Here is a 15,314-nt window from a genome sequence, read left to right as displayed (position 1 = left end):
CTATCTATCTATCTATCTATCTATCTATCTATCTATCTATCTATCTATCTATCTATCTATCTATCTATCTATCTATCTATCTATCTATCTATCTATCTATCCAGGGTCATAGGCAGTCACTGTTTATCCTAAAACGGGAGTCATTTAGCCCCAAATGTAAAATAATAATCAAGTCTGTCTGCATGAGCTCCGCCTCCATTGCCAGTTGGTTCCAGAACGAGCCCCCAGCTTAAAATTAGAAATTTCATTTTTTTATTTTATTATTATTTTTTTAATAAATTTGCAAACCTTTCTGAAAATATGTAGTCACATTGCCATTATGGGCTATTGAGAGGACAATGATGGGCAAAAATAGCACATTTTTCCCCGTGTCTTCATGGTTTTCTTCCCACAGTCCAGAGATGAACACGTTAGGGGGACTGGCGTTTGTAATTTGACCCCTGATGTCTGTGTGTGACCAGCTTGTGATGGGCTGCCACCATGTCCAGGGATGGGCTGCAGTTTCCCCAATATGCGGGTTTGGGGAAAAAAGGAATGAAATGAATAGATGGATGGATGCTTATCATTTGTTAGCTTTTAAAAAATGCTAAATATGTTTATTTTATGCATTTTGTCTTCATCTAATTGCCCCAGTTTAGTTTAATAAGTCATGAGTCAGAGTCGCACATGTAATTAGGTATCAACAGAACAAACGCTACAGCTTTTGCTTCTTTTCTGTTAAATTTGTTGCTCAGGAAGTCCTCTGTAATATGAAGCCAAGGTAAAAACCGGTGCCAGAGTTTCACTTAGCAAATCATCAATTACTTGCATTTGGCCGGGAACAGCATTTTTTTTTTTTTTTTGTAGCCTCTGAGGTTCTATTTTCATTTATTCTTCAGTCACCTTCTGGAAAATAAAATGCCCTGACTTGCTAAACTGAAATGCACTGAAATATTTGTTCACGTTTTTTATGAAACACAACAAAATCGGCGTAATGTAAATGGGTTTAGTTCACACGTGCGCTTACTCAACAATGTCTTAATGGACCAGGAGAAGACATTTTAAGAACGCCGCCATAAAGTTCCTTAACCAGGAATCAAAACGAATCTTTCAGCAAGCCAGAGTAACTAGTCAAAAAATAACAGAGAAATGCGAGTCTCGTCACCAGAAATACGCCAGCGGAAGAATGGCTGCTAAACACGTCACGCTTTCAGGAAGCAGGGTTAACCACTGTGCCACTGACAACACAAAGTTCTTGGTGGGGGGGGAGGGGGGGATAAATTGAATTGAAGTGATTGGCCATATAACAAAATGTGAGAAAAGTCCAGGGTTCTGAAGACATCCAGAATGTGCTGTATATGGCTTGTCCTCTTTATATTGAGCCAAAGGGGTCGGGGCCTCCTGACATAATCGCCGCTTTAGAAGGTTTTCAATGTCTGTACCAAGAACTGTTTCAATTGCCCATGAATAAAGCTTGAGAATGGGAAAGGCGCTATAGTAAAATGTATTATTATTATTATTATTATTGCAGTGGACAGTCTTACTTGAAATAAATGCACAAATTAAATTCTTAGCATCCTTCTGATTTAGAAGCTGTCTTAATTTTCTAATATTCAATAGCTGACAAAAACAACAGACTTTAGATAGTGCCGCAACATTTGTTTTTAAAGTCAGATGAATGTCAAAGATAATCGCTAAGTTGTATGATGATTTGGTAAAATAATAAATAGAATAAATGGGATTAATTCACCTGACTGTGAGGCAGCCATTTTGTTTCCTGCCTTACCTGTGATGACACACTATGAAGTGACAGGACCGGCAACTGAACACGAATCTCTGGTACTGTGTGACAGCTTCTCTCCCCATGCTGCTCACAAAAGGTTTTTGTAATTATTACTATTATGATTATTATTATTATAACATTTTTACATCATTGGCCTTGCTGCAATAAGCAGCTGCAATGTGTCTTTTGGATGTTGGTTCCTGCCTTGAGCTGTAAGTTGTCAGGATAGGCTGTTAACTCAACAGACAATAAATTTTGGGGTGCCGACCCAGTTGGCCCCGTTTACTTAAACGTTTAAACAAACACAAGCGACACACACACGATGGCCTGAAAATGAAACAAAAACTGTCACCAACAATTTAACGTGGCGTGTACAATTCTAATCTTGGTCTCATGTGATCAAGAAGTTCCTCTGTTCTGGGTGTTTGGATGAGAAGTGATGACTCCTTCTGGGCAGTCCCACTTTTGTAGTCCCATGGACTGGAATGGGCAGAGTCAGTTGCTCTCATTGGGCGGTTTCTCTGAACTGTGAAGGAAACAAGAAGACGAGACATGTTAGCGACAGCGCCCGCTCTTGTTCTGGGGTGGAACTACTATAGAAAAATGTACAGTAAAACCTTGGATTGCGAGTAACTTGGTCTGTGAGTGTTTTGCAAGACGAGCTAAAATTCTGAATAAACTTTAACTTGATAAACGAGTAAAGTCTTGCAATACGAGTAGTCAAAAGTCAAACTGAACTTTATTGTCATCTCAACCATATACAAGTATACAGATAAACGAAATTGTGAAGCTCAGTGTAACAACATGAAATGCAAATAATAAATTAAAAATAGAATTAAAATTTAAATTTAAAATGAAAACACAAACAAGACAAGACATTGTGCAAAGACAAGACAAAGAAGTAGCAGCAATATTGACGTGTAGTAAGCAATATGAACATTGACACAACGTATGGTATTTGCAATCTAGATACATAAATATAGTCAAAAGAAATGTAATATAATAAATAAATAAATAAATATGGATAATAGAGAAATGATCAGTGTATGATAATAGTTGTTTAAGACATGTGTAAACATTGACAGGTCAGAATGTTTGACAGCAGATGGATATCAAGAGTAGTATGTATACGCTTTGTCTGCTGAGCGTCACGTGATCACAACTGAGCTGATGGTTCTTCTCTCTCTCTCTCGCTGCGGGATTGTGGGTAATCATCTCCCATTCTTGGTCTCAGTCGACGTGCCTCACTCATATAGTCAACATCCGTACGAGCGTATACTGTTTACTATAGCATGGTGACCACATGTGTGTGTTGTAACGTGTGAGTCCCCAAAACATGAAGCTGAGTCTCAGTACTTTAGCAACACCAGCTTCAGATAGATAGATAGCGTAGTTGGCAGGATTAGATAGATAGATAGATAGATAGCGTAGTTGGCAGGATTAGATAGACAGATACTTTATTAAGGGGAAATTCACATATTCAGCTTGACACGGGAACAGCACTCTTATTTATTGCCGCTCTCCTATACACAGACTGAAGCAGTCAGGCAGGGTCATGCCCAGGTTAGTGGCCAAGTAATACTGTGCCCTGCATTTATAATGCTCCTTGTGTCACCCATCGACAGCAAGCATTTATAGAATGTCCACGATATTTTCGGATTCGCTTTTACGGTGAACTTCTACAGCGCTGGGAGCTTGCGGTTGCTTCAGGGAGCTCTTCAGCGTGTCATTCCGTTGGTTGGAATCCCAAAAGACTTTAGAAACCTTACAGTGCGTAAAGCGTTTTTTTTATTTTGCGTCCAAATGTAGTGACTCTTCAGGCAAAAGCGACTGTCATTGGAGAGGCTTCTTGTTAAAGTCGCATGAAAAGAAGAAAATTCCTGTGAGCCAACAGATAGCAGGGATTCCGTTAGTTACAGTGAAAGTCATCCTTCACAATAACCCTCCTCCTCTTCCTCCTCCTCTCGTCTTCCTCACACCAGCCACGATTCTTTTCAAAGGTAAAGTGCAGGTTAATTTGTTTTATGTATTTTTACTTTATATTTTGTGTTAATCCTTTTTATATGAATAGTTTTGGGTTGTGGAACAAATCATCTGAGTTTCCATTACTTCTTATGGGGAAATTCGCTTTGATATACGAGTGCTTTGGATGACGAGGATGTTTCCGGAACAAATTATGCTCACAATCCAAGGTTCCACTGCATTCTTAAAATTGGTAATCTCTACATATTGGAAAAGTATTATAAGAGAAAAGTAGACACTATATTTTACTAAGTATTAAGATGTAAAAGTTTTGATTGAAAAGGCTTATGCCTATATATTTTTTGTTATTCTGCATGAGCTAGAAACCCACAATTGTTCATTAAGCCACAGTTAGACGTGCAGGAGAGCTGGAGAAAGATGGACCCCTCACTTACAGAGGGAATGTGAACTCTTTGGCTGTAACTAGTAGGGGGTAAGGAGAGGCCTCGCCAAACACAAATGATGGACAGAGAGGGGTTTTGACACTACCTTTGCTAAGAAATATTAGTAGAATTAATTAGAGGCAAGATTAGAGCAGTGAAATGATAGGCGACAGATGAGAATGAATAATGGCTTGTATGATAAGAATTGTAATAAATGTAACAGATGCCTATGGCTGTGCACCCTAGAATAAAGCTTGATCTGCTACCTGTCCTGAGACTCTGAGTGGCTTCTTTTGGGCTGAGGGGGCCCGTGCTGCCCAATCTGCTTCAACACTTCATATCTAGGAGGAACTCTGAGGGTGACCCTCTGACATGCATGTGTGGCACAGCACAACCCTCAACTAGAAAAAGTGGGTTATGAAATGGATGGGTGTGACCAATTAACCTTAATAAATCCAGTTTATTGTCACTACGTCTTTGGGATGTGGGTGGAAAAATATCAGGAGAAACACCCACATGTACACTGGAAGTACGTGCAATCTCCACATGGATCACGACTGAGCAGGGATTTGAACCCCCCTGGAGCTGTGAGGGCACAGTGCCACCATACACGTCTAAGAAAAACATGCTGAGGTGGAACCTCAGATCCCATTTAAATTCCAGTGTGGGTGGTTTGCTACATGTATGCTCATTTCTGTGTAATTTCACAGCAGCAAACGGTTTCAGTAATGAGATGACGAGGTGCTTATCTTTATTGTTAATTTATACCATTAAGAACGACTTGAAAGTCTGTGCAATTCCAGGGTGATTATTTTAAATGAGACATGATGACTTAGCTTTACAAAGTGATTTATTTTTATTTTTTTTTTTAATGTCTCCTCGTACTCCTGTAGGCTTCTGTTTTGCCCCCACTTCAGTTTTCCAGGTGTTTCCCATTGCTGATTTGATCCAAACCTTTCACCTTGGCTTTGAATTCCATTGTTAATTTAAGCCTGGTATGTTACTATGATGCCTTTTTGGTTTTGAATGCCCCTCGTTATCTTGGACAAAGGTAGTACTTGCCATTTGTCTCCTCTGCATTGGGGTGTTGTGTCTGCGCTGCCTCCTCTCTGTGAATTACATCTTCCACTGAACCCCATGCTCTTTACCACTGTTTGACATTGCCTCATTTGTATGTCAGGCAGAATGTGTTTGGTGGAAACTATAGAATGGGACTGAGCTCTGATCTGCACCTTTAAACCATAAGAACAGAAATTTGACAATTCAGTCCATCAAAGCAGCTGAGTTCACCCACTATCTCTTTGAGATACTATTTTAAAGTTTTTTTGGTTATCTGGCCTAGATAGATGTATATAGATATATATGAAAGGCACTTTATAATTAGATAGATAGTTGGCAGGATTAGATAGATAAAAAGACAGATAAATAGATATGAAAGGCACTATATAATAGTACATAGATAGCGTAGTTGGTAGGATTACAGATAGATGGGTAGATAGGAAAAGTACTATATGCTAGATAGATAGATAGATAGATAGATAGTTGGCAGGATTAGATAGATAAAAAGACAGACAAATAGATATGAAAGGCACTATATAATAGTACATAGATAGCGTAGTTGGTAGGATTAGAGATAAGTAGATAGTGCTTTTCCTATATGATAGATAGATAGCATAGTTGGCAGGATTAGATAGATAAAAAGACAGATAAATAGATATGAAAGGCACTATATAATAGTACATAGCGTAGTTGGTAGGATTAGAGATAGATAGGTAGATAGGAAAAGCACTATATGATAGATAGATAGATAGCATAGTTGGCAGGATTAGATAGATAAAAAGACAGATAAATAAATATGAAAGGCACTATATAATAGTACATAGATAGCGTAGTTGGCAGGATTAGAGATAAGTAGATAGTGCTTTTCCTATATGATAGATAGATAGCATAGTTGGCAGGATTAGATAGATAAAAAGACAGATAAATAGATATGAAAGGCACTATATAATAGTACATAGCGTAGTTGGTAGGATTAGAGATAGATAGGTAGATAGGAAAAGCACTATATGATAGATAGATAGATAGCATAGTTGGCAGGATTAGATAGATAAAAAGACAGATAAATAGATATGAAAGGCACTATATAATAGTACATAGATAGCGTAGTTGGCAGGATTAGAGATAGAAAGATAGGTAGATAGGAAAAGCACTATATGATAGATAGATAGATAGATAGATAAATAGGAAAAGCAGTATATAATAGATAGATCTTCATTTGTCCCAAAGGTATTATGGGGATGTGGTGTGCAGGGCGGTGGGGGCTGAGTGGTCACCTCTGCTGATGTCATCAGGGAGCACTCTGATTACAATGTTCAGAAGCAGCTGGGCCATGACCAAGAATCCTCCTATTATCTCAGTCTGATAAGAAATTGCTTCGGAGTGGCTTTGTAATCTATGGTTGACGGTTGGCCATCAACAGTTACCACACTGCAAATCTGTGAACTGAAACAGCGCACAGTGTGAGTCCACAGCAATGCACTTGGCATAGTCAGCTGGCTTTACACTATAGAAAGGTGTAGTGTGGTGTTTTTCATGATGGTGAGGGCTGCACCAGGAGGCATGCCGCTCACAGTGTTCAGATGCAGCATCTGCTAGGCCAAGGCTCGGAGGATCTCATGTAATCTTAAGAAACTGCTTTTGATATCAGTTATAAGCCAAATGTTGTAGGTTAGCAAGTTCCTTATGACAGTTACCACAGTGCAAATATGTGAACAAAGATGACTCATGGTGTGAGTACAAGGCAATACACTTGACGTAGTCAGCTGGCTTTGCACTGTGGAGTGGAGTGGAGTGGAGTGTAGTGCTGTGCAGGATAGTGGAGCTGAAGGGACAGCTCGGATGACATCACCATGAAGCTTTTCCCTCACAGCGATCAGAAGCAGTATCTCCTCGGCAATGGTCTGGAATCTTTCTGTTAGCTCAGGATAATAAGAGGCCATTACTGAGGCCCATCGTAATTCATGACTCGCAGGATCATGACTGACCACTGCAAGTTACCTGCACATGTTTGGGACAATGGAAGAAAACCACAGTATCTCATGTTTTATGTGTTATATATAACTTTTCATATATAACTAATCTTTTATATACTACCTTCCATAATTATATGTATACCTATAATATAGTGACATTCATACCTGTGTATCTCTTTAATATAGTGCCATTTTATATATGTATTTATATTATAGTATCTATCTATCTATCTATCTATCTATCTATCTATCTATCTATCTATCTATCTATCTATCTATCTATCTATCTATCTATCTATCTATCTATCTATCTATCTATCTATCTATCTATCTATCTATCTATCTATCTATCTATCTATCTATCTATCTACCTACCTACCTACCTAGGGTCATAGGCAGTCACTGTCTATCCTAAAATGGGAGTCATTCCTGGACAGGTTTACATTTCCATCACAGAACTCACTAACTCACAAAGGGATAATTTAAAGTTTATTTCTCCATTCCTCCATTTTTTTTTTATCTAGCCGATAGTCAAGGGGAGCTGGTGGCTCTCCCAGCAGCAGTGGCCATGAGGCAGCATCCAGTATTGGACGTGGTGCTGGGTCCATTGCAGGGTCCGGTAACTCCACATGTTTCCCAGCCCTGGGTCTGAGCTGAGGTCTTGCCTTTGCTGTTTATTTTTTTTTTTTAGTGTACCCTTGTTTGCTTTTTTAAAGTACATTTAAATGGTGCATTCTGTGAGAGGCACTCTATAAAATGAACATTTATTGACTGACTGTGGATGATGGAGCTGGGAGGTCTCGGCACAGTTCACTACCGTGCCAGCCCTGATGACATGTAGTAAATTAATTAACAGATATTGTTGCTTTTCTTTACTCACCGGATTCTGATGTCCCTTATATGTCATAAAACATGAAGCCAGTTTAGAAAATGGAGAGATTAAATGGTTGAGTTTCCTGTTAGTACAAATAAAAAGGTGCATAAGCAGGCCTTTCCTTGAGGCCACCTGCCCGTGAGGCAAAACTTCATGCTTGCCACCATTCCTCTCATATTTTAAGGATTTCATCAGAGCTTCACTTCACGATGGTTTTTAATTACCCGCACTCCTTAAACGAATGATGTTTACCAGGAGGACACACATAGCCCATCCAAGATGTGTCGTCAGTTAAACCTCTGCAAGTGTAGATCTTGTCCAGATGTCCTTGGCTTTTTTCCATCGTATTACTTCCCTGGATGTAGTTCAGCTTTTAAAAGGTTTCATGTTGTTTCATTGCAGCTTAAGTAAACTTTTATTCGTCTTCACACAGGAGTGGGCAGATGAGCTGTTTGGTCTGGCAACGAACCTTCTGGCCCAAAATATGTCCAGAGAAGACACCCTGGAAAAAGCGTAAGTAGACGCTCCTCTAAAACATGCCTGGCATGCTTGATAGTTGTCATTAAATAAGTACATTGATGCTTAATTACATTGTGGCACAGCAGTTGGGGCAGCTGCCTCCCTGTTCGGTGGTCCGGTTTGCAAATCTCACTGCCTGTAGTGTTAATGCCTGGGTGGAGTTTCTCACAAAAGTCATAAAAATGAGGTTGGTTGTCAATTGTAAAAACTGGCCTGGTATGAGTGTGTGTGTTTGGGGGGTCCCATCAGGTCCCATCAGGTGTTGTGTTTGATACCACTAGAGTTAAGCTGTAGTCCCACTGTGAGTGTCTCTAAACTCCTGAAAATGGCCGAGTATTTAAAAATTTGCAATGTTTGGAGTTTATGTAGGGGGTTACGATTTGGGTGATTCCTTTGTTATCGTATTCCACTCAACTCTAAAGAAAGCAGCTAATAGAGGGGATCCATAAAGTCTTCACTTTCTGCATACTTTATTGTGTTGTAGATTTCATTTTTAATGGATATGTTTGCTATCAATCTACACCAGGGGTCCCCAACTCCGGTCCTGGAGGGCCGCAGTGGCTGCAGGTTTTTATTTTAACCTTTTTCTTAATTAGTGACCTGTTTTTGCTGCTAATAAACTCCTTTTCCATTTATTTTAATTGACTTGTTCTTGAAGACTCGGACCCCCTTAATGGTTTCTTTTTCCTTAACTAGCTGCCAAACAATAATGAGATACAAAATGAGTCAAAACAACTGGTGTCCATCACACAATATCTGAAAATAAAGAAAGATGAAAGTCTCAGGAACGTTGGTCTGCTCAGGTCCACAAAACATCTTAACAGAAAGAGAAAATCAGCAATTTCAGAAATGTCTGCGATTGCACAATGAGAGCAGCAACAAGCCGTGGAATTCAAGGACGGGTTTTAATTAACGATGAGAATCTGCACCCAATTAAGCAACTAGTTGGAGTGAAATTGGTTGGAGTTTGAGGCCCTGACTTAGTTGGTCTTTTGTTGGCTCCCTCACTTCACATTTCATTTTTGTTGAAGGAAAGAAATGAACGTTCAGAGGAACGATGCAGAAATTCAGGGGAGCAAATCTTAAAAAAAAAAAAAACAAGTCAATTAAAATGAATGTAAAAGGAGTTAATTAGCAGCAAAAACTGAACACTAATTAAGAAAAAGGTGAGAATGAAAACCTGCAGCCACTGCGGCCCTCTAGGCCCGGAGTTTAAAAACCCTGATCTTCCCCCAAAGTGAAAGGATTGAAAATGTTTTCAAAAATCTAAAAACTGAAAGCTCTCATTTCTGGATGTATTCAGCCCCTCCAAATTGTTGCTCAGGTGCCCCTGTTTGCTTTAATTCTCCTTGAGATGTTTCTAGAACTTGGATGGACTCCACCCGTGATAAACTGAATTGACCGGACAGTTTACAGTACAGAGGCACATGCCTACCCGTGTATCAAAGGTCCCACCATTCACACTGCATGTTAGGACAAAAACCAAGCCATGAAGACTAAGGAACTCTTGGTAGACCTCGGCGATCAAATTATGGTGAGGCAGAGATAAGGCCAAGGAGATAAAACCCACTACTATAACGTTGTGTGTGCCCAAGATCACAGCAGCCTCAATAATTGTGAAGTGGAAGAAGTTTGGAACCACCAGGATTCTTCCTAGACTTGAGTATCTGGCCAACTCAGTAACCAGGCAAGAGGGGCCTTGGTGAAGGAGGTGACAAAAAAAACCCAATGGTCACTCTAATAGAGCTTTAGAAGTCTTCTGCTGAGAAGGGAGAAATGTATCAGAAGGACCACCATCTTAGCAGCTCTCCATCAGTCAGGTGTTTGTGGTAGAGCAGCCAGATGGAAACTTCTCTTGAGTAAAATGCATTTAATAGACTCTGAGGGCAGGAGGAGAGACAGAAAATGAACTGTTTGGGCAGAACGTCAAACATGGTGTCTGGTGAAGAGCAGGCATTGCTCATTGTCTCCAAATTACCATGCCTAGAGTGAAGTATGATGGTGGTGGCATCGTGCTAAGGAGGTGCTTTTCGGAGGCAGGGGTCAGGGACACTGGTCAGAATCGAGGAATCACAAAAAAACATTTAAAACAATACTTTCAGAATAAACAAGGAAGGTAAAAATAGGAAAATAAACATAAGACAAGGAACACATCCGGGTTATAATGTAAGATTAACTTGCACACCCACATGAAGATAATTTGCCATTAGATAACCCAACACTTACTAAACTTTGGATAATGGAGGAAACTTCCAGCTCTTGGAAAAGAAAACAGCATCCAGAGTCAGGGAGAACATGCAAACTCCACTGCTGTGACTATTAGACTGAGATCTGAACCGAGAACCCTGGATCCACGATGCCCAAGTGTTAACAATTCACAGCACAGTCTTTTCTCCTAAGCCTCACTTCACCTGATCTCAAGAAATAGGCCATTTGGATAAGGCTGAGGCCCATCTGACTAAAGTTCATATCCAACAAAGTTTTAAATATATAGAAATATTTAATTATATCCATATTATAAGTTTTAAAGATATCCACCATTCTAAAATGAATTCTTTTGATATGTCTTCCTTGCAGATACACAAGAGTAAAACTGTTGCTGAATCCTGAGGGACGTATTCCTGTTAAAAAGTAAGTAGGCAGCAGGAATGGGATATAACAGGCGCCTAATAGTATTATCATGATGTTTGGGCCATAATGCAATAATGCTGTGATTAACTGAGAATTTTGTTTTTATTTTGGTTTTAATGAATGATAGTTGCCTGCGGTGGGCTGGCACCCTTCCCGGGGTTTGTTTCCTGCCTTGCGCCCTGTGTTCCCTGGGATTGCTCCAGCAGACCCCCGTCACCCTGTAGTTAGGATATAGCGGGTTGGATAATGGATGGATGAATGATAGTTGCGTCATGATTAAATAATGTAGTGATTATTTAATACTGTGATTAAACATTGTGATTCAGTTTTGAAAAATATTGACATGTATTGACATGTATATGCAAAATTGTCAGTCTATAACACCTAATAAGAACTTGTGAATCAATTCATTCAACTGATGAACTGAGTCCCTAACCGTAACTCTAATCGTGTCCATATAGACAAAAATGTGTCAATCTATAACACTTAATAAGAACTTGTGAATCAATTCAGGCAATCGATGAACTAATTTCCTAACCCTAACTGTACCTATATAGACAAAAACGTGTCACTCTATTACACTTCATAAGAACCCACAAATCAGTTCATCCCAATGATAAACTCATTCCCTTACCCTAACTATATCCCTAAACACAAAAATGTCAGTCTATAACAGCTAATAAGAACTCATGAATGACTTCATGCAACAGATGAATTGATTTCCTAAATATAAACCTAATCTTATCGATATAGACAAAAATGTGTCAGTCTATAATACCTAATAGAACCTGCAAATCAATTCATGCTACTGACCTACTGATTTCCAAACACTAATCGTATCCATAAAGACAAAAAACATGTCACTCTATTACACTTTGTAAAAACCCACAAATCGGTTCATCCCAATGAACAACTCATTCCCTACCCCTAACCCTAACCATATTCCTATACACAAAAATATGTCAGTCTAACACCTAATAAGAACTCGTGAATCAATTCATGCAAACGATTCACTAATTCCCTAACCCTAACTATACCCATATAGACAAAAATGTGCCAGTCTATTACACTTTGTAAGAACCCACAAATCACTTCATCTTAATGATAAACTCATTCCCTTACCCTAACCATATCCCTAAACACAAAAATATCTGTGTATAACAGCTAATAAAAACTCATGAATCACTTCATGCAACCGATGAACTGATTTCCTAAATCTAAACATAATCTTATCAACATAGACAAAAATGTGTCAGTTTATTACACCTAATAGAACCCGTGAATCAATTCATGCAACCGACATACTCTAATCGTATCCATTGTGATAGTTTGAGGTCTCCGTGACCCCTTGAACCCTCAGACTAGACGTCAGACACCAGGTAAAAGTCCAAATAATGGTTTAATAATAATAATAATAGTAGTGCACAAAGCACCCTCCTCTCCACAATACTCAGTAATAAATCAATAATCAAATAACAATACACAATCCTCCACTCCCAGACACGTTGCCCTCCTTCCACCCTGCTCAGCTCAACATCTGGGATTTCCCATAGTCCTTTTATAGTCCTGATCCGGAAGTGTTTCGTCCTCTCTGTCCACGTGACTAGGAACACATCCGGGTCATATAAAAAACTCTTCTTCACCCCGGAGGTACGTCGTTTCTTCCTGTCATGTGATCTTGACGCACCTCCGGGTTATAGGGCACATAAGAGTCCGACAACCTCCCTACAGCGACTCCTGGAGGCCCCCATGGTATCCAGCAGGGCTGTGCATATAAATTATAGAGTCCATGATGCCCTGCTGGAATTCGGGGCACGTTCATGCTGTCGGGAGAGCTCCTCCTGGCGGCCTGGGGGTGAGGGCGGAGTAGAAAGCCGGCAATCCTTCACACCATATAGACAAAAATTTGTCAGTCTATTACACTTTGTAAGAACCCTCAGATCAGTTCATCCCAATCATAAACTCATTTCCTTACCCTAACCATATCCCTATACACAAAAATATGTGAGTTTATTACACCTAATAAAAACTCATGAATGACTTCATGCAACCAATAAATTGATTTCCTAACCCTAAACCTAATCTTATCGATATAGACAAAAATGTGTCAGTCTATAACACCTAATAGAACCTGTGAATCAATTCATGCGACCAACGTACTGATTTACAAACCCATATAGACAAAAAACATGTCAGTCTATTACACTTTATAAGAACCCACAAATCGTTTCATACCAATGATAAACTCATTCCCTACTCCTAACCCTAACCATATTCCTATACACACAAATGTGTCAGTCTAACACCTAATTAGAACTCGTGAATCAATTCATGCAAACAACGCACTAATTCCCTAACCCTAACTATACCCATATAGACAAAAATGTGCCAGTCTATTACACTTTTGTAAGAACCCACAAATCACATCTTAATGATAAACTCATTCCCTTACCCTAACTATATCCCTAAACACAAAAATATCTGTGTATAACAGCTAATAAGAACTCATGAATCACTTCTTGCAACGGATGAACTGATTTCCTAAATCTAAACCTTATCTTATCGATATAGACAAAAATGTGTCAGTTTATTACACCTAATAGAACTTATGCATCAATTCATGAAACCGACATACTCTAATAGCATCCATATATACAAAAATGTGTCAGTCTAATACCATTTGTAAGAACCCTCAAATCAACCAATGAACTGATTTCCTAACCCTAAACCTAATCTTACTGATATAGACAAAAATGTGTCAGTCTATAACACCTAATAGAACCTGTGAAAAAATTAATGTGACTGACGTACTGCTTTCCAAACCCTAATCATATCCATATAGACAAAACACGTCAGTCTATTACACTTTGTAAGAACTTATTCACTAACTCTAATTGTATCCACATATGTGAAAATTAGTCAGCCTGTAGTCTATATAGAACCTGTGAATCAATTCATGTGACCGATGTACTAATCCTAATCATATGCATATAAACAAAAATGTAACCGTCTGTAACACCAAATAAGAACCCTCAAATCAGTCCATCCTAATGATGAACTCAATCCCTAACCCTATGGAAAAATATGTCAGTCTATAACACCTAATAAGAATGGATGAACTGATTTCCTAACCCTAAACCTAGTCATATCGATATTGACAAAAATGTGTCAGTTTATCACACCTAATAAGAACCCGTGAATTAATTCATGTGACTAATATACTAAATTCCTAACCCTAACCATATCCATATAGACAGAAATGTTTCAGTCTAAGACACTTTGTAAGAACCCTCAAATCAGTTCAACCCAATGATAAACTCATTCCCTAACCCTAAGCATATCCCTATACGAAAAACATTTCAGTCTATAATGCCAAATACTCCCTCATGAATCAGGTCATGCTACCGATATACTAATTCCCTAACCCTAATTCTATCCATACAGGCAAAAATGTATTCGTCTGTTACACCAAATAGATAGATAGATAGATAGATAGATAGATAGATAGATAGATAGATAGATAGATAGATAGATAGATAGATAGATAGATAGATAGATAGATAGATAGATAGATAGATAGATAGATAGATAGATAGATAGATACTTTATTAATCCCCAAGGGGAAATTCACATACTCCAGCAGCAAGTTAAAAAGTGCAAGGTGGAGAGTGCGAGGCAGGTATAACAGACAATAACTTTGTATAATTTTAACGTTTACCCCCCCGGTGGAACTGAAGAGTCGCATAGTGTGGGGGAGGAGCGATCTCCTCAGTCTGTCAGTGGAGCAGGACGGTGACAGCAGTCTGTCGCTGAAGCTGCTCCTCTGTCTGGAGATGATCCTGTTCAGTGGATGCAGTGGATTCTCCATGATTGACAGGAGTCTGCTCAGCGCTTGTCGCTCTGCCATGGATGTCAAACTGTCCAGCTCCATGCCTACAATAGAGCCTGCCTTCCTCACCAGTTTATCCAGGCGTGATGCGTCCTTCTTCTTTATGCTGCCTCCCCAGCACACCACCGCGTAGAAGAGGGCGCTCACCACAACCGTCTGATAGAACATCTGCAGCATCTTATTGCAGATGTTGAAAGACGCC

At 39.2% G+C, this 15,314-nt stretch overlaps 1 protein-coding gene across 1 annotated transcript in view; it reads left to right on the top strand.

The window, feature by feature from the left end:
* Positions 1-15,314, top strand: part of LOC114666239 (1-phosphatidylinositol 4,5-bisphosphate phosphodiesterase beta-1) — a 550,124-nt gene that overhangs the window by 330,731 nt on the left and 204,079 nt on the right. Inside the window, 2 exon segments of the mRNA XM_051919279.1 lie at positions 8,507-8,586; positions 11,170-11,223. Coding sequence (XP_051775239.1) covers positions 8,507-8,586; positions 11,170-11,223 — 134 coding nt within the window.

The sequence above is a fragment of the Erpetoichthys calabaricus genome, chromosome 15, assembly GCF_900747795.2.
Source record: "Erpetoichthys calabaricus chromosome 15, fErpCal1.3, whole genome shotgun sequence".
NCBI classification, from domain to species: domain Eukaryota; kingdom Metazoa; phylum Chordata; class Cladistia; order Polypteriformes; family Polypteridae; genus Erpetoichthys; species Erpetoichthys calabaricus.
This window is presented reverse-complemented; position numbering and strand designations above follow the sequence as displayed.